Source organism: Paroedura picta, chromosome 2, assembly GCF_049243985.1.
Source record: "Paroedura picta isolate Pp20150507F chromosome 2, Ppicta_v3.0, whole genome shotgun sequence".
NCBI lineage: Eukaryota > Metazoa > Chordata > Lepidosauria > Squamata > Gekkonidae > Paroedura > Paroedura picta.
In genome coordinates, this window is record NC_135370.1 from 169,071,549 (window position 1) to 169,091,304 (window position 19,756).

At 44.8% G+C, this 19,756-nt stretch overlaps 1 protein-coding gene across 5 annotated transcripts in view; it reads left to right on the forward strand.

Moving 5' to 3' along the window:
• Positions 1-19,756, forward strand: part of MARK3 (microtubule affinity regulating kinase 3) — a 97,737-nt gene that overhangs the window by 56,236 nt on the left and 21,745 nt on the right. For all 5 annotated transcript variants that reach the window (XM_077323760.1, XM_077323764.1, XM_077323762.1 and 2 more), the window contains 7 exons: positions 412-468; positions 2,982-3,218; positions 3,311-3,430; positions 6,850-6,949; positions 7,482-7,594; positions 9,496-9,649; positions 13,726-13,931. In XM_077323760.1, the coding sequence (XP_077179875.1) occupies positions 412-468; positions 2,982-3,218; positions 3,311-3,430; positions 6,850-6,949; positions 7,482-7,594; positions 9,496-9,649; positions 13,726-13,931 (987 nt within the window). The remainder of the gene's footprint in view (positions 1-411; positions 469-2,981; positions 3,219-3,310; positions 3,431-6,849; positions 6,950-7,481; positions 7,595-9,495; positions 9,650-13,725; positions 13,932-19,756) is intronic.

Genomic DNA, 19,756 nt, shown 5'->3' on the forward strand with positions numbered 1-19,756 from the left:
AACGTTAAAACATGAGGATGCTCAGAAGCAGAACGGCTGAGATGCCTTTCTTCCCCTTTATTTTGACTTCTTATCACATATTTTGTTGCATCTTATGTACCATCCAGAGAAGCCCTAAAAATTGGTTTGAAGTGGCTTAGGGAAGTAATACGCCTGCCTTGAATTGTCACTTTGACCCTTACCCCTCAATGAACTTATTTGAGTAATACCTAATTGATTTCAGTGGGACTTGCCTGCAATTGAGTGTGCTTAGGCGTGGATCTTTTTGCCGATTTTATTACTCAGGACTACGAGCTTTATGGATTTCATAATTGCTTCCCTGTTTTAGCAACAGCCCCTGAAAGCGTTATGACTTGCAAATGGTTCCTTTCTCTGCATCGCTCTATATAATGGGACCTGTTTTCTATCTAGATAGTGTCTGCAGTGCAGTATTGTCATCAGAAGCATATTGTTCATAGAGATCTAAAGGTAAGTAAAGAAACATACGCGCTTGAATGTGAGCATCACCGCTGGCTTGGAGCCACGGGGGAAGGCAGGCGATAAACGTTTTAGGAAAAGATAACATTTAATAAATTGTGTCCTGGATTTATATCTGGTTATTGTTTATTGTTTTTCAAGCAAAAGAAATTAAGAAACTGGAATACTTGGTACGTTATGGGGGAGGGAAATTGCTGCTTCCATTGCCAGAGCTTGTAATGCCATTTGGGCTGTGCAAGGGCTCTGTGGTAATGTTGTCTGATAGTTAATGAACTTCGTTGCCACCTGCACAGTGTTCCCCCCCCCCCCCCATTAGGACAAGATGATGGCTTGAGGCCTAAATCAGGAGCAGTGCTCACTTCTTATTGTTTAGCTTTGTGGGTGATAGAATATGAGAGAGAATCATCTTCCTGTTTAAATCATAACTTTCTATTCCTGGGAGCAGCCACTTTTTTTCCCATGAACAGCAGGTGTCTCCGGCGTGCAGGCCATTGTGCGGATTTAAGCTACAACAGCAGCAAAACCCCTGCAGTCTCTCTCTTCACCATCTCCTTTCTCAGGCCCCTGGTTCCCCTTGACTCATTCCTCCAGTTCTCAGAGCCTCTGCAACACCAAGTGGAATGCTCATAGCTCCTTGCTTCCTGTCTCAAAAGACTTGATTCAAAAATAGCTTTTCCTGGTGTCATTGAAATCTTCCTCTGCCAAAGGCCACTATCTTACTAGTCTTTGCTCTCTTCTCCTCCCCACATGCCCTGATCTAGGTGGTTCAGGCTAGCCCGATCTTGTCAGATCTGGGAGCCTAAGCAGGATTGGACCTGGTTTAGAACGTGGATGGGAAACCACCAAGAATAGCCAGCTATACAGGGCAGGCAATTGCAAACCACCTCTGAATGTATCTTGTCTTGGAAACCCTATGGCAGTGGTGGTCAAACTGTAGCTCTCCAGATGTCCATGGACTGCAATTACCATAATCCCCTGCCAGCATGACCAACTGGCAGGGGACTCATGGGAATTGTAGTCCATGGACATCTGGAGAGCCCTTGTCCTGTGTGGTCTCCCGAAGGCAGCTGCAACTTGACAGCACTTCACACCCCACCTTTCAAAAGGTGCTTGCTTCATTAACTTGGAAACCCTGTTCCCACAACCAGGGAAGGTTGCTGAAAATTGTGGAAATCAGTCAGCCCTTCACTTTCTATATCATGGCAACTGGGGCCACTACTAAATCATCCTCTCAGAGCCAGGGACAGTACTAGACTGGCTTTGAATCTCCAAGATGATTTACCCTTGTGACAGCAGCCCAACTATTCATCTGCCCATCTTGAACCACCCAGTGGGCCTGTTTGGGATGCATCGTTTTACCAAATTATATATCGCCATCAATTGTGAAAGAGTTTTATAATATTGTTTTAATTGGGGTTTTAATGGGGGATGTTAATGTTTATAATGTTATAATGGATTTGTATTGTGAAAATGTAAACCACCACAAGCCAGTTCTCTGAGAGTGGTGGTCATATAAGTCCAATTCTTTCTTTCTTTCTTTCTTTCTTTCTTTCTTTCTTTCTTTCTTTCTTTCTTTCTTTCAATGGATGGGAAGGAAGGAAGGAAGGAAGGAAGGAAGGAAGGAAGGAAGGAAGGAAGGAAGGAAGGAAGGAAGGAAGGAAGGAAGGAAGGAAGGAAGGAAGGAAGGAAGGAAGGAAGGAAGGAAGGAAGGGGTATATGCCAAATACTGCAATACTTGGAAACATCTGACAATACAACTAAACAGATGTGTTAACTTTAACTATTCATTATTCATTTCATTGGACTAGATGACCCTGGAGGTCCCTTCCAACTGTATGATTCTTTGAATCAATTCATGTTCATTAATATTGGGGCTATGACTCAGTGGTAGAACATCTGCTTGGCATTCAGAAGTTCCCAGTTTCAGGGCACAGCATTCTCTGGTTAGAAGTGTCAGCTAGCAGGTGGTGCAAATGGCCATGCCACTGTTGGTCAGTGCAGACATTGCTGACTTGGCTACCAGTTCTGGATTACTCTTAATCCCAAAGCCAGGAGGCAACATCAGGGGAAGGTCTCATCCTCTGTATACTGTTGTTGGCCCTCCAAAGGAATCATAGAATCATAGAAGTTGGAAGGGGCCATACAGGCCATCTAGTCCAGCCCCCTGCTCTACGCAGGATCCTGTTGACTGCTGTGTGAGACAGGATGCTGGACTAGATGGACCACTCATCTGATCCAGCAGGGCTCTTCTTATGTTGATGGGCCAGTGGTCTGGCTCTTTGTATCATACAAGGCAGCGTTTTCTGCAGTATCCATGCTGAGAAACTTCACAACATTTTAGATAATCTGATAGTTTGATATAGTTTCATCACACAATGAGTTTTGTCATTTCATGTTGTTTCGATTGATGATGTAAATTAGTCCTTGAAGAGCCTCGAAAATGGGCAGTTCAGTTTCTCTTGGGGGGAAAAAAAATGCTTTTTCTACTTTTCCCCCCCTTCTAGGCTGAAAATCTATTGCTAGATGCCGACATGAACATTAAAATAGCTGATTTCGGTTTTAGCAACGAGTTCACAGTGGGAAATAAACTGGACACATTTTGTGGCAGTCCTCCGTATGCGGCTCCTGAACTCTTCCAAGGCAAGAAGTACGACGGGCCCGAGGTTGACGTTTGGAGCTTAGGTGTCATTCTTTACACTCTTGTGAGTGGGTCTCTGCCTTTCGACGGTCAGAATCTAAAGGTGCGTGCCTCGTGGGATGGAGCTTGCCAGGCTTGGTCATGACCACAGCATTTTCTGACTTGATTCTGCCTTTTTTTTTTTTGTATTTCAAGGAATTGAGAGAGAGAGTCCTAAGAGGGAAATACAGGATTCCTTTCTACATGTCCACAGACTGTGAAAACCTGCTAAAACGTTTCCTGGTGCTAAACCCAACCAAAAGAGGCACTCTTGAGGTACCTGTTTGTGTTCTCCCCTCACTCTTTTCTCCTCCTTTTAAGTAGTTTACCATAATGATAATCATGTGCTGAATTTAGAAGGAAAATTGGTTCTTATATGCCGCTTTTCTCTACCTGAAGGAGTCTCAAAGCGGCTTACATTTGCTTTCCCTTCCTCTCCCCACAACAGACACCCTGTGAGGGGGGTGAGGCTGAGAGAGTCCTGATATCACTGAAGAAGAAGAGTTGGTTTTTATATGCCGCTTTTCTCTACCTGAAGGAGTCTCAAAGCGGCTTACATTCGCTTTCCCTTCCTCTCCCCACAACGGACACCCTGTGAGGGAGGTGAGGCTGAGAGAGCCCTGATATTACTGAAGAAGAAGAGTTGGTTCTTATATGCCGCTTTTCTCTACCCCAAGGAGTCTCAAAGCGGCTGACAGTTGCCTTCCCTTTCCTCTCCCCACAACAGACACCCTGTGAGGGAGGTGAGGCTGAGAGAGCCCTGATATCACTGAAGGAGAAGAAGAAGAGTTGGTTCTTACATGCCGCTTTTTTCTACATGAAGGAGTCTCAAAGTGGTGTACAGTCGCCTTCCCTTTCCTCTCCCCTGTGAAGGAATCCTGATCTTGATGGACTGAGAGTCCGATTCAGCATAAAGCAGTATTGTGTGTTTATTTTGTAGAGATCAGTGGACTAGCATGATTTATTTATTTTTATTATTTGATTTGATTTATCATTCGATGTATATCTCGCCCCTTACTTGCGTCCCGGAGTGGCTGATGGAAGGGCAGGAAAGCTACCTTCTGCCAACGAAAAAACTGAGCCTAAAATATGTCTCCCTCCATCCCCTAATCCTTGACCTCACCAATTGTTTTTTTGCAACTGAAAGAGACTGCAGATTTGGAGGATAGCAACCCCCCCCAAAAAAAAAATACCCACCGTTATTAAAGAATGTTTTAATCCATGTTATCTAGGCTTTTGCAGTGGTCATGCAACCAGTCCTTCTAATACACATACACAAGGTACAGCTTTATTTGCTCTTGTTATTGGGAGCCAGTTTGGTGCAGTGGTTCAGAGTGGCACCCTCTTATCGGGAAAACTGGCTTTGATTCCCCACTCATGGATGTTCCTTGTCCCAAGTCACGGTTCTCCCCGAGCTCTCTCACCCTCACCTACTTTGCAGGTTGTAAGCTGCTTGGAGTCTCCTTCGAGGAGCTTTTCTTCTTCTTCTTGGCCTAATAGGAGCGTTCATGAAAACATCAGCTTGTGTTGCACTTAGCAGCCGTGCCACGCTGCCGTGAACCTGAATGGAGATCAGTGCGTCCTCCCGACCCGTGACCCCCAATTCTTGTCGCTCAATTCTGCCGTGAATGTTATGGACATGTGCTCCACCTAGAGGGTGTTCTTTTGATTCATCTGAATTTAGTCTAACTCCACTCTGATAGTGGCACATTGTGGGGCTTCCTTTGGAGTTAATACATTCTTTGGAGCTCTTTGGGCAAATGTTTGCTGCTGCGTTTGCCCGTTTTCCGGATAGCCCTTTGGAACGGTTTCTCGAAGCAAGCAGTTGAATGAAAACCAGACTGTCGAAGCTGCAAACGATTTCATTTGGAGGGGCAGGGAGTGCATCTTAGTAGATGACATGCAACTAGCGTTAAGCGAGCAGTTGCTTCAGCCGTGTCCATTTACTAAACATCCGTAAGAAGTTCCTGACAGTCAGAGTGGTTTCTCAGTGGAACAGGCTTCCTCGAGTGATGGTGGGTTCAAGGGGGTGGCAGGTGCCATTGGATGAGCGATAGGATTGGGAGTGGCCTGTATAGTGCAGGGGGTTGGACTAGATGATCCAGGAGGTTCCTTCCAGCTCTGTGATTCTATGATTCTATGATTCTAAATTCCATCTAGACAGCTGGAAAAGTTCCTGACAGTTAGAGCTGTTCCTCAGTGGAACAGGCTTCCTCGGGAGGTGGTGGGTTCTCCATTTTTGGAGATTTTTAAACAGAGGCTGAATAGCCATCTGACGGAGAGGCTGATTCTGTGAAGGTTCAAGGGGGTGGCAGGTGACAGTGGATGAGCGAATGGGATGTGAGTGTCCTGCATAGTGCAGGGGGTTGGACTAGATGACCCAGGAGGTCCCTTCCAACTCTATGATTCTATTCTGCTTTTGTTGCATTGTTCTCCCTCAGGCTAGAGCTTCCTAAACTGGTGCAGCTGAGCCCCCATCCAGTGTTCTCAGTCCCAACTGATCACACACACACACACACACACACACCCCGTCTCCAATTCCCGAATGTGGTTTAGAGCTCTCCGCATTTTCCGCTTTGTGACATAATGAGGGCAGAAGCTGCTGTTTATGTATCAAGCTTCTCATACAGCTCAGAGTAATCCACAGGTATGTGGAAGGAGGCAGCATAAATACAGGAGAAGAGTGTTGTCTTGACGTAGTGCACTTACCACGATCCCATTTTCTTCTTCCTGTTCCCACACCCAAAAGAGAGCATTTACTTCTAAGGAATTCCCCTCGGGCTTAATATAGACCTCCACCCCATCCCAAGTAGATAGTTAAGAGTGGGAATCTGCAGGAATGTTGCTTTGGGTTTTGCTGATTCCTCTGCAGAGTACCCTGGGAACGCAGCTTCATGGAAGAAGTAATGTGAAAAACCATGTGGTCTTATTTACATCACTTCGCAGCAAGAGTCCCTGCAGCTGCATCCTGATGCTTCCGAGCCAGGGCTAGGCTACCTTTCTGAGTCTGAGTGCTGAACAAAATGTGAAGATGGTTGTGTGCTGCCGGACTCAAGGAGAATAGGGTTCATTTATTAAAATATACCCTACTTTCCCCTTGTTAGTTAAGGCTAAGTTAGTTCAGTTCCAGATCTAAATGTAAAGACATACAATGTCAAGTGAACATACACCATGCCTTGAGCAGTGATACGCCTGCAGCCCACACCCTGTTGAAAGCCATCTTGCTTGGCCCGACTACAACCCTGCTTTGGGAGTGGTGAAAGGCAGCCACTGTACTGAGCAAAATTGTTTGGTTATTGCTACATTCAGCATATGTGCCTGGAGTTGCCTTACATGTGTTTTTGATCTTCCCAATTTGGGGAGGGATCAGCAAATTTCCTGAATACATTTTTTGTCTCTGTCCTCTTCCTTTGTGTTATAACTGGCTCCGCTCCCCCTTAGAATTTAGTATTCGTCTTGTCTGTTGCTGGACTATCTTGTGTGGGAAATGTGAAGATTAGGAGCACAAGTTCAGGAGGAACTGATCTTGGCACTGTAAATTATTTTGTTTATAGTGGGGAGGAAGCCGCACGAGAGTGAAAAGTTAGGTTACTTGGTTGCCATTGCCTTTAGTTAATTTATCTTAACGTATTAACAATTGACCTCTGTGGGAGTCTTTTACTACTGTCACACTAACCCGAAACCTGATCTTGCAGCAAATTATGAAGGACAGGTGGATCAACGCCGGGCATGAGGATGATGAACTTAAACCTTTTGTTGAACCAGAGCTAGACATCTCGGACCAGAAACGAATAGGTAAGCGCTGGAGATTACCAATGTGCTTGTGATCTTATGGTTTTATAAGTAGCAGGGACAGATCTTGTTGCTTGATTTAATGTGCAAATTTAAATAAAGGTAAAGGTATCCCCCTGTGCAAGCACCAAGTCATGACTGACCCTTGGGGTGACGCCCTCCAGCGTTTTCATGGCAGACTCAAAGCGGGGTGGTTTGCCAGTGCCTTCCCCAGTCATTACCGTTTACCCCCCAGCAAGCTGGGTACTCATTTTACCGACCTTGGAAGGATGGAAGGCTGAGTCAACCTTGAGCCGGCTGCTGGGATCGAACTCCCAACCTCATAGGCAGGCAGCTTCAGACAGCATTTCTGCCGCTTACCACTCTGCGCCACAAGAGGCTTATCGCAAATTTAAATAGAGGGAAGCAAAATCTTGGGTGTAGCAAGATGTCAATTTTAGCCACTTACTAAGCAGTTTGTACATTCCCATGAAACTCTCGACTACAGTATACCCAATATAGTGTCGCTTGAAGCTAACTTTCAATTTATTTTCAGATATTATGGTTGGAATGGGATACTCTCAAGAAGAGATACAGGAATCCCTTAGTAAAATGAAATATGATGAAATCACTGCTACGTATTTACTACTGGGAAGGAAATCATCAGAGGTGAGTAAAATACAAACATAATGAGCCGGAGTCAATGATCCATGGTCCCTTCCAATTCTGTGATTCTGTTTTGCAGAATTGATGTTATTTTTTAGACTGGTGAATATACAAACTGTGAAAGCTTCTGTTTCAATCAACCTTCTTATTGATAGAAATTTCAATATGTCATTCTTGTCCAGCCTAGTTTTACTTACTGAAGCCTAATTCAAGCTTCGTAAAACCCTGGAGTTTTTTGACAGCCCTGGAAGGGCTTCCCAAATGGATGGGATGTGTTCAACATTTATCAGGTGGTATGACCATATATGGTCAGGTCAACCCATCCAACCCCTTCCCAAAATGGCCAATGGTGTGCTTGGAGGGGTGGGAAGGACCCCAGGCGGGGCTGTACACAGCTCTGCTTCCCAACCATATTTTGCACCATCATGCCACTTCTGGGGTTTCTTGAAGCCTGAAGAATGTTTCAGGGGTTTCTCAGTGGTATAAAAGTTGAGAAAGGCTGGCCTAGTTTGTTGAAGAATACAGCAAAAATTTAGACTGACGTAGTGAGGACGTGGGTTGGATTTTGGTTTATTTATTTATATCCTACCTCTCCCTCCCCCCCCCCTTGCCAGCATGGGGGACCCAAAGTGGTTTGCATTATTCTCCTTTTCTGTCTTTTCTCCAGACAACAACCCTGTGAGGTAGGTTAGGCTGCAAGTGTGTGAATGGCCCAAGGTCATCCAGTGAGCTTTCATAGCATACGTGAGGCTTCAAACATGAATTCCTGGTTCCTAGTCCAGCACTTTTATTTCTTTATCAAATGTATATGCCACCCTTCCCCGAAGGCTCTGGGTGTCTTATAATACGTCATAAAAACAGTGATTAAAACATTTTCGCATTATAGCCAAATTTATACTTAAAGTGCTCGAAGGAAGTTTCCACCTACTCTCCGATAGGAGGGAGAGGGTGATGAGTGCTTCATGTGTCAGTAAACTTAGTGGGCTTCCAGATGGTTATTGTTGGTGTTTATGTTTGCGTAGGAAGGCCAGCTACTGATTGCCTTTGTAGGCTTCTGCCATTGGCCCTGTGGAGCAGCTCTGCCTTGCAGGATCTGCAGAACTGTTTTGAGTTCCGCAGGGCCCTGAGCTCATTCAGGAGAGCGTTCCACCAGGCCGGGGCCGGGGCTGAAAACCACCACCCCATGTTGGCTGGCTTTGTTCCGGTTTTGGCTTGGAACATTTTTTCTGAATGATTCCGCAATATATGAATTATATGACTGACCTGGGCTTGGCTGCAAAGGAGCCCTTCCACTCTCACAGAAGCGTTCCTTTTGGATCTAGCAGCATATTCGCAAGCAGGTGCTTTCTGCTGCATTTAATCAGTAGCCAACATGGCCCATGCTGCTAATCCAGAGTCTGAAAGGGCGGGGAAGGTATTTTCCCACCTGTGCTCCCGAGACTCTTTAACTGGGAACATAACTCTGAGATACCATCTATCTGTCATCGATCTAACTTGCTCAGGACTTCCTTTTTGTGCAGTGAGGTAATTTTCTAGGATACTGATTCCACAAGGTTGAGATGCAGTACAAAGGATGCAATATATTCCATCATATGGAATTTACTCATGAACCTGCCTTGTACTAAATCAGTTGGTCTATCCAGTGGACCTTAGATAGAGGTCTTTTCACATCACCTCCCCTTACCTGTGCTTGATAAAGACACCAAACTGGAGATTTTGGGGGGCTGATCCTGAGACCTTCTGCATGCCAAGTATATGCTTTACCACCGAGCCTTCCCCAAATGACAAATAATACGTAGCTGTAGTTTTAGGTGGCCCACAAAGTATTAGCTGTCAAGGCCGTGCTGCCCTGAACCCTTGTGACCATAGACTAACTTTTATCCCGTCTGCAAATGTCTCCGTAGCTGGATGCCAGTGATTCAAGCTCCAGCAGCAACCTTTCGCTTGCCAAAGTCAGGCCCAGTAGCGATCTCAATAACAGCACTGGACAATCTCCACATCACAAGGTGCAGAGGAGTATCTCTTCCAGCCAGAAGCAGCGACGGTACAGTGATCACGGTGAGCACTCCCTCTCTCGTTCCTTCAGAATGCTTCTTTTTTCTTTGTAATATAATTTTATTTATTTCATGGAAAGGGCGGGGGGTGAAGGGTTTGATGTACCCTTCAGAACATTTCTGTCAGGAAACGAGTTTAGGAAATCAGCGGGGCTGCCCTCCGTAGCTCAGCCTCTAAACTTTGGGCCGTGAGTTTGGAACGCAGAGCTTTCATATCCTGTAAGACAGCGGTCCCCCAGCTTTCTCAGGTCCGGGACCGCCTCCGGGGTGAGGGGAGAGCCGACGGCCCGGGTGCTGCGCAAACGCGCGCGCACAGTTGCTACACATGCACGTTTTCGCCACCAGGGTGCTTTCGCAAAATAAAGCAAGCATGTCTCGAACCTAATTCTGTGTGTGTCATGCATGCAGGGGATGTGTTTCCATAGAGGACTCTCAGCTCCACCCTTCATGTGTGGCTCCTGGTAGTTAATACAAAAATCTTGTGGAGGAAGTCAATTTCTGACAGTTACCTCAATCTGCCAATGACCAAAATGGTTGCAGTTAGAGAATGTACCACATTTTGTATATCTGGCCAGTGAAAAATTGAGGTGTAGCGAACCCTAAATGTCAGTATGTCTCCTGCTTTTACATTTTTTTTTCATTTGTTTTTCTCATCGTTGGGCATTTGTTTGTGACCGCCACTGTTTGTTTTACTCAGCGGCAGGTTTGGATGGGTTTCCCTTGACCCCTTAAATCATGTGTGCTTCCTTTGCCTGATTGTCCTAGGGAAGACTTATTAATAAGCCTCTTGCAAGGCCTGTTAAGAAAAGCACAACCTGAGTCTCACCAAGTGTGTGTGTGTGGCTTTTGTTTGCTTCTTGACACTATTGGGTCAGCTTGTATTTAAGAGAATTCGAGAAGCTGTGTTTTCACCAGTGTTTCTTTGCATTTCCTCCCTCCTGAGGGGCTGTCGTCTCCTTCGAAAAGGCTGCTTCGTGAATACAGAGTGGCAAATAAAAGGGGTTTTGTTTTGTTTTTGTTCTTTACCATGACCTAGTAAAAGCAGTCCTCTTCTGAAACTTGAATTTACTGTAAAGTTTTATCCCAAACAGAAGTCAACTTTTTCCTTGTGCAGGTCTCTTACAATTGTCACAAACAGAAACTGTAGGTCTGTAAAGATCATGCTCATTTAACTTGTTTAAGAGTAGGGAAACAAGAGCTAAAGCCTCATATTTTATTTTATTTTTTTATTTAGATTTTTATACCGCCCATCCATACAGCTCTGGGTGGTTTACATAGAACATCATGGGGCAATTGCATAGAACATTGTAACAAATATTACAAGTATAACAGTTATAACAGGCCAACCAGAACAATATTTTAACAGGAGCATTGACACAGCATTGGGTAGGTTGGATCAAGCAAATGCCTGGTAGAGAAGCTTCCTTTTGCAGGCCCTGCGAAATTGTGAGAGTTCGGACAGGGCCCTGATCTTGTTAGGAAGAACATTCCACCAGGTGGGGGCCAGGGCTGAGAAGGCTCTGGCCCTTGTTGAGGTCCGACGTGCTTCTCTGGTGCCAGTAAAATTTTAATTTTACTGCATAGATAAAGGCTGACAAAGGGAACTTACCTTGATGGCCTGGCATACCAAAAGAACTGAGTGGCGATTTTGCCAGATTCCCTGTTCTTACTGTAGCCTTACAAGACATGTTGCCTGCAGGGGTTTCCTAACTCTCACCGTTGGTTTTTTTTTTTTTTTTTTTGACATCATGGGTGCTTCTGAGAGAAGTTTGGGAAGACCTGCTTTCCCAGACTTCTCCTTGTACTAGTGATTGTAAGAACCATTTCATTGAAATTGGAAACTCTTAAGTTCTTTTAACGCAAACCCGGGGAAGAACCTCAACTAAATTCTTTAGCTAATAATTTTCTCAGAGGAACGGAGCGCTGACACTTGATTGATGGAAGTTGTCCTACCCTGGTGCCGTTTTGCTCAGTTCCGCATCAGAGCTACTCACAAGTTGACATGATCTTGATGATTCTTTCTATATGGTTGCAAGTAGGAATTGAAATTCTGTGGGGCTCCCCACTTGACAACCCATCTTGGATCCTACATAGACAAAAGTAATGAGAGTTCTCCATGATTGAGCAAAAAAGGGCAGCTGGATCCCACCCATAACGAAGAACAAAAAGAAATGCTTTATGCAACACATTTGATATCGTCTGCCTTCATTAAATAGTGTACGCTGCAGTTAGTTTAAGCAGTCTGAAGCAGAGCTGGTGCATGAGAACGATTCCATTTAGAGGAGTTACAGAATCACAAAGTTGGAAGGGGCCATACAGGCCATCTAGTCCAACCCTCTGCTCAATGCAGGATTAGCCCAAAGCATCCTAAAGCATCCAAGTTGATAGAACATCGCTGGACTTTTTTCTCCCTCTCCCAAAGTACTAGAACTTGAGGACATCTAGTGAACCTGGGTGGACAAAAGGAAATACTACTTTACACAGTGGGTGATGAAAATGTGGAATTCACTGCCAAAGGATTAGTGGTTTAGTCTGGCCACTAGCTACAGTGGCTGAGGAGGAGCTCCACATTCAGTGGCACTACTCCTCTGAATACCAGTGTTAGGAAGCAACATCACAGGGAGACCTTTGCCTCTATGTCTTGTTGGCTCTCCAGAGGACCTGGTTGACAACTGAATGAGCCAGGGTGCTTTACTACAGTGACCACTGGTCTGGTCCAGCAGGGCTCTTCACAAAACTGCAAGGAACTGTAAGCAAAAAAGGATTTCTCAAACTGGACATTTTTCATAGATGGCAAAAGCTATTGATTCCTCCAGAAATCCGAGAGGAAAATTAAACTTTGATTAATGTTCCAATAATTATTTTTTCTAGTAATCTTGAACTCCCCCTTCAAGTTATTACATTTTATGTGGGAGGTGGTGGATGACGGCATGTTTAAGGTTATCGATCTAAAAATCGTTTCCCACCAGCAGAAGTGAATTTTTCCTCTAGTCGATTGCTGCTGTTGATTTCCAGTTTCTTCTGTTGCTCCCTCCATCATGCCAGTGCTGTTCCTCTGGGTCCAGAGATGCAATATTTAGAGATGTGGTGGGTTGAGGGAGATGCAGAAAACTTCTGTAAGAGGAATGGTTTGTCTGCACTCCAGTGGGTTGCATCAAGATTTAAGTTTTCCACTAACGGAAGGCAGTTCCTACAGCAGAACGGAACTTTTCCTGCTTCTCCCCCTCCTGTTGCAGCCTGTTGATCTCCCTGAAGTGCTACTTCTGGGAGGGATAGGAGATCCTTAGGAATGGCCTGAGGGCCCAGATGGGAGGTGGGGGGGGGGAGCTGCAATGGGAAGGAGGAGTTACCAAAAATACTACTTCCCCTTCTCTTACGAACATTTAACTCAATCCTTTGTCTCTAATAATAACCTCTGCTTTTCATCATGTACTAGTCTTTAAAGAAAAAAAAACAGTTTCAGAATATAGCCATGTTTGTATAATGTAAGTTGGGGATGTTTTATTGGGGATTTTATTGTGTTTTAATGTTTTATGATATAAACCGCCGTGAGCCCAATTGGGGAACAGTGGTGTATAAATCAAATAATAAATAAAATACATTTAAAAAAAATGTTTATCTGCAGCAGGCTTTCTCAGCCAGGCCTTTGTGAAACCCTGAGGCTTCTTGACAGCCCAGGAAGGGTTTCCCGAATGCATGGGAGGTAATTTTTTATATATTTTTTAAAAAACTGTTTCTAAAATTCAACTACATATTTTAAAAAAATGGTGATTCTTAGATTTTAATTGGTTCATCCCACATTCCTTGGCTCCTAGCTTTTTCAGTGGGGCTTTGTACTGTAGCACCACCGATACGTCCATCCCACAGGGCCATCAATATGTTAGAGTTGAATGGATGCTCTTACCATGTTTGTTCCTTTATTATATTGTTTGACTGTTATGACTGCATTGCTGTTGTTCAACTTATCTTGTTATTTGTACTGTTTTTCTCCAGTTCCATGTAAGCCACCCTGAGCCTCCAGGGAGGGCGGTATATAAATATAATTAATTAATCAATTAATGTATTATCTCTCTCTTCCAGCTGGTCCATCTATTCCTCCAGTGGTGGCGTATCCAAAAAGAAGCCAGACCAGCACTGCAGACGGTGACCTCAAGGAAGAAAGGAAGTCCAGTGGCAGTGCTGCTGGAGGAAGAGGAATTGCTCCCGCCAGCCCCATGCTTGGAAATGCCGGCAATCCCAATAAGGCTGACATTCCTGAGCGGAAGAAGAGCTCGGCTGTCCCTAATGTAAGTTGCAGCTTTGCTTTCAATTGTAAAGGAGGAGTCCTCATCATTATCATCATCATTATCAATGTGGAAAAATGTCTTCCTCCCATCTACCATGGCACTTGCACATGTGTCTTACTTTCTTCAGCCAACTTTACTCATCAGGAGCAGGTTTTATTGGAATGCCTTCAGTCAGTTGCCGGACCGAAAGCAAACATGGGGTAGTTTGCACTTTCATGTTCTGCGTTATAACCGTTTATCCAGTTACTTGCAGTGTAGCCTAGTGCGGAATAACTCCCGTCTAAACCTGTAGATTTCTCGGCATCGGGTAGTACCCGCCAGTTGATTGGCCTGTGCCACTTCAGTGTAAATATGCAAATTAAGCATTAAAAGGTCTCCTTAGGACAAGCTGTGATTTAAAGAAGATCTGGCAGAGTTCCTGGTGATTGCTTCCTTCTGCTTCTCATTCATTTGTGTCGTGCCTATGTTTTCAATAGATGACACTAATAGCCCAGTAAGCTCTCGGCTTAGTTTTCAATAGATACAGCCCTTGATTCTGAACTCGATTCAGTTTGGTTTCTGTTAACCTAAGCAATTTGAACTCCAGTGCATAAATAGATTTCATTATCTATCAGTTCATTATTTAGTCTTTTGTTTTTAACTTCCAAAAGGAAAATACTTTTGATAGATTTTTGTTGTACCCAAATGCTCGTGCTGTCGCTGTGTTTTTATTGCATCTATTTAAAGTTAGCATACGCTGATCCCATCTTGTATACGCCTAAATCTTTTCCTTTTACAAAGCGTCTGTTTAAGGAATCATGCAGCTTTTTAAAAACTGCTTTCCATTCATTGAGAATTCTTTTTTTTTAACAAGTCCTATAAATGTACTTGTACCTGAGTACATTTTAAAAAGCCATCACAGCAAAAGTTAAGACTTACACTTACGCTAGCCCTGTAGGAGAGAGAGATTTATGTAACTACAGTATCCTGCTCTCTTGTAAAAATAGCTCTCTGCAAGTCTCCGGGCTTGATTAATTTTCTTTCCTTGTCTCTCTGTTGGAATTCCTAGAACCTTTCATTATTACCACATCCAGTGAAGCATGAGACATTTCAGTAGGTGTAAACTTGGCTATAAATTCTTCAGTTAATCCACATTTTCCCCCTCACCATCTACTTGTCTGTCTTCATAGTCAAATGAGCTTTTAGGAACTCTTTGAGTAGGAGGATGCCAGACTTCTTGAGTTCTCATATGGCTTTGATATTTCTCTAACTTGTCTGTTAAGCCCCTTGGCTTCCTTTGCTGCTTGTCTGTTAAGCCCCTTGGCTTCCTTTGCTGCTTGCATGCTTGCCATTGAGTAAGGATCCGTTATGAAGTGCTGGTGGCAGTTTTGTCCAAAAGATACTTTCCCCCTTCTTTGTCTGGCATCAGAGCATCTTTCAGGTTTCGGCTTCATTTAGAAGCGTGCCTGAGTAGCTGAGGATGGTTACTGATCTTGAGCCAGGGTATATTTATGTAGTCCGTCTCTACCCACCCTATTTAAGTTGGGTTTTTTTAATCTGAAGGTACATCAAAGCCTGGCTAGAATTAACACCATCATGTCAACACTGTGATAACTTTCCAAATAAGACTCCAAGGAGACAGCCTATCACCCCCTGCCCCATTTAGCTGGATGGCGCTCTCTCTTTTCTCCTATGCCACAGTGGCCAAATTGTGGCTCTCCAGATGTCCATGGACTATAATTCCCATGAGCCCCTCCCAGCATCATGCTGGCAGGGACTTATGGTAGTCCATGGACATATGGAGAGGCACAGTTTGGTTACCTCTGTCCTATGTTTTCCCCTCTCAAGGGCTAATAATGTGAACTTGTTTTCAGGCCCAGGTCAAGATCCTGGTGTTGATCTTTAAAGTACTGTACCATCTGGAGCCAGTGGACCCCCCTTAATGAACCTACCTGACCACTATGGTCATCTTCTCAGGCCCTGCTGGGGTCCCCACCTTCTGTGGTTAAATGGACTAACAGTATGAGAGAAGGCCTCCTTAGTTAAAATTGTGGAACTCTGTTCCTAAAGTATGTTTTTATATAGATTTTAGCTGTCAGCTTTCTTGATGACCCTGTTTGGGGATTGGATGGGACACAGTCGAGGGCTTGTCCCTCTGGTTGGTGGACTGCCCTCCCAGTGCCCCACCAGATGCCCTGTCGAACCTGCTGGAGGCAGTGGCGGCCTGGATGCTTCACTTTCCCAGGTTTATAGTCCTGGGGGATTTCAGTGTCCACACGGATGGCACCGTCCCCTGGTCATGGCTTGGTATCGACCATGGTGACACTGGGGCTCTCAAAGTTTGTTACCGGTCCTATCCATCAGGTCGGCCACATCCTCGATTTGATCTTCAGTGCTGGGATAGAGGTGGATCTGATGGTGGCGTCTGGCATCCCATGGTCAGACCACTATGCCCTGCAGGCCTGGCTCAAAATTCCACTCCCCTTCCCTGTTTGGACAGTGGGTGCATTTTAGCCCACCCGCAGAGACTTATGGATCCAGCTGGATTCCAGAATGCTCCAGAACTGATTTCTGTAATTCACTCTACGCTGGCTTGGCCTTGCAGCTGGTACAGAATGCAGCTGCTAGGGTCCTCACAGAAACATCTTGGAGGGCCCACATCCACCCTGTGCTGAGGCAGCTGTATTGGTTGCCAGTGGTATCCCAGATCAGGTTCAAGATTTTGGTTCTGATCTTTAAGGCCCTTCGTGGTCTGGGACCCACATATCCAAGGGACCACCTGTCACCCTATGCCCCCCACAGAGATTTAAGTTCCACGAGCATTAACTTGGTGGTGGTACCTGGCCCCCAGGAAGTTCGCCTGGCTCAACGAGGGCCAGGGCCTTTTTGCTCCTGGCCACATCCTGGTGGAATGAGCTCCCGAAAGAACTGAGGGCCCTGCGGGAGCTTCCTATATTTCGCGGGGTCTGCAAGATGGAGCTCTTCTGCCAGGTCTTTGGTTGAGGCCAGGGCAGGGAAGATCAGATGGGCCCCTCCAGGTTAGACCATCACTGGGCCAGACCATCGCCTGGTGGTGGACTGCCGGCACCCATAGACAATCCCCATGGCACACAGAGTAGGAGTTAGTTGATTGGGGGGTGGGAGGACAGGTTTTTGACACTGGGAAATATAATTTTAATGGGGGTTTTACTATTAAATAAACTGCCATGAGACGGCTCTTCTGATAGCAGCAGGTAATAATAATAATAATGTAGACCAGGGGTAGTCAAACTGCGGTCCTCCAGATGTCCATGGACTACAATTCCCAGGAGCCCCTGCCAGCGTTTGCTGGCAGGGGCTCCTGGGAATTGTAGTCCATGGACATCTGGAGGGCCGCAGTTTGACTACCCCTGATGTAGACTGTAGCTAAATGTGATAGTTCAGTAAACTAGATTTAAAAAAACAGGGTCTAAAGTGTATAGAATTCATAAGCCATTTTGTGCTAAGTGGGCTTTGTGTGTGAAATCCGTTATTCAGGACTCTGTTTCCCCCCTAAACCTGGAGGAATTCTGTAACTGGAAAACAAGAGGTTCTGGGATAATTCTCAGCACTGTATGAACGTCAAGAGTGTGGCACAGATTCCGTTGCCGAATAAGGAACTGCCATTTCCAAAACATGTCTGGCCTCAGTGTTTTCAGTTTGTGTCCAAGCAGTAGAACCTCTGGCAGGCCAGTTGGACTAGGATCAATGCCACATCCTTCTTTTCCTTGATCCGTTCTTATTCTCAACACACCTTCTGCCTTGGCAGTCCTTGCCTTGAAAATACTGTTTTATACAGAGAGGGATTGAAATGTAGAATTTGCTGCCAGAGGATATAGTGATGGCCACAGGAATAATCAGCTTTAAATGGGGATTAGGTAGATTCATAGAGGTTATCTGTCAATGGCTACTAGTTATGGTGACTGTGGGGAACCTCCACATTCAGGCCTGCTAATCCTCTGACAAAGAATACAGTGGTTAGATATGATCAAAATGTACACCGGCCGGAACATTACACAACTAAAAGAAGCCGTGCAAGATTGAAAATCATGGTGACAGTTGAGACATATGATCGCCAAGGGTCGGGCTTGACGGAATAACTAACATCATCATCATCATCAATCCTCTGAATCCCAAAGTCAAGAGTCAGCATCAGGGAATGGTCTTGGTTTCTATGCCCTGTTCTTTGTCCTCTAGAACAGTGGTCCCCGACCTTTCTGAGGTCAGGGACCGCCTCCGGGAGTGAAGGGAGAACCTATGACCTGTAGCGTTTGCGTCACCGGCGTGCCATCGGCCGCACCTGCCTCTTCCCTTCCCTCTCGCAGTGAGAAGCTTGCCAGGACTGGCGAGCTTCTCGCTGTGGGGGGGGGGGGGCAGGCACAGCTGCTGGCGGCCCAGTACCGTGGCCTTCGTGGCCTGGTACTGGGCCGCGGACCGGGGGTTGATGACCCCCCACTCTAGAAGAACTATCTGGCCATTCTGTGAAACAGGAAGCTGGACTACATGGACTATTAGTCTGACCAACAAGCTTCTTCTTATGTTCTTACATTACGATTCTGCAAATTAGATTAAAGTTACAACTAGAAATTATAGAAATCTAGTATGCAAATTTTGCATAATTGTGAGCTCAGAAGTAGGAAGGTTTGGCCAAGGTTTTGATTTTCTTATTAGCACACTATAACAGCTGCACTCCAAGTTGCAACAGATTTTAGTATAGGGAACATATTCCAAGTTAAAGTAGTAACATTTGAGGCTTTTAGAAACAGGAAAGAAATGTACTGATTGGTCAAGTCTTCAGCCCAGTCTAGCACTTTGCTAACGTTTACATGTTGAGCAGTGTACATAGCAGTAGGAAAGGTTAATTATTAAGATTACTTATATCCTTCTTTTCCAAAATCCTTTTCTTCAAGCAGTTTACTGGTAGGGATGGGCATGAACCGGCTCATTAATTTTTCTTTGTGACTATTTTTGGCCAGTTCGTTTTTTGCAAACTGCAGCTTGGTCATGAACCTCTTGTTTAGCCCCCATGAAAGCCACCCAAGCAGCTGAGTGGTGGGAGCAGGGTGCTCCTGGCTGCTCAGCTGTTTAGATCAAAAACAGCTGAGCCACAACAGCACCCTGCTCCCACAGCTCAAGTGTTTAAGGGGGCTTTATTGGGTTCAGCTTCAAGTTATTTAAACCAAACAGCTGAGCAGTGTCAAAGCTATTTGTCTCCAAACTATTTCAATCCCCATTTTCTGCTCCCTGTGAATAGCAACGGGGAGCAGAAAGGGTGATACCATACAAAACAGTTTGGTTTGCAAACCAACCTTCTGATTTCTATAGGCTTGTGGTTATGCGGTCCATGACCATCCCTAATTAAAATTAATATTAAAGCTACTGTTCATTTTAAACTACAAAACAACATATAATTCATCAGCAGGTTGAACAAATCTAAAAGTGACAAGCGTGTATCCATTAAATAGCCACCAGAGTTCAAATAGTGCAATTTAAGATGTTAGAAAACCACGTCAATTTAGATAGCTTTTTAAAAAGCCAACTAAAGAGCAGATTAAAAAGTCTTAAACTTTTGCTGTGAAGTCCTGTGTCATAAACTGGCACAAGATAAACTGCTGTGTCTCTTGTCACCTAATCTTATATCCGTCTTGTGACAAAGATTTCTTAGTCGGCGTGCTTTCTCTGTCATCTGAAAACGCTGCAAAATAGAATATGTTGACCCTTCCCCATCAGAATGTTTTATTCTCCAACCTAAAATCGCAGTGTTCGGTTTCTGTTTCCATCCATTTTCTTCTGGCCCTTTATTTTGCATGCACCAGTTACAGCTACAC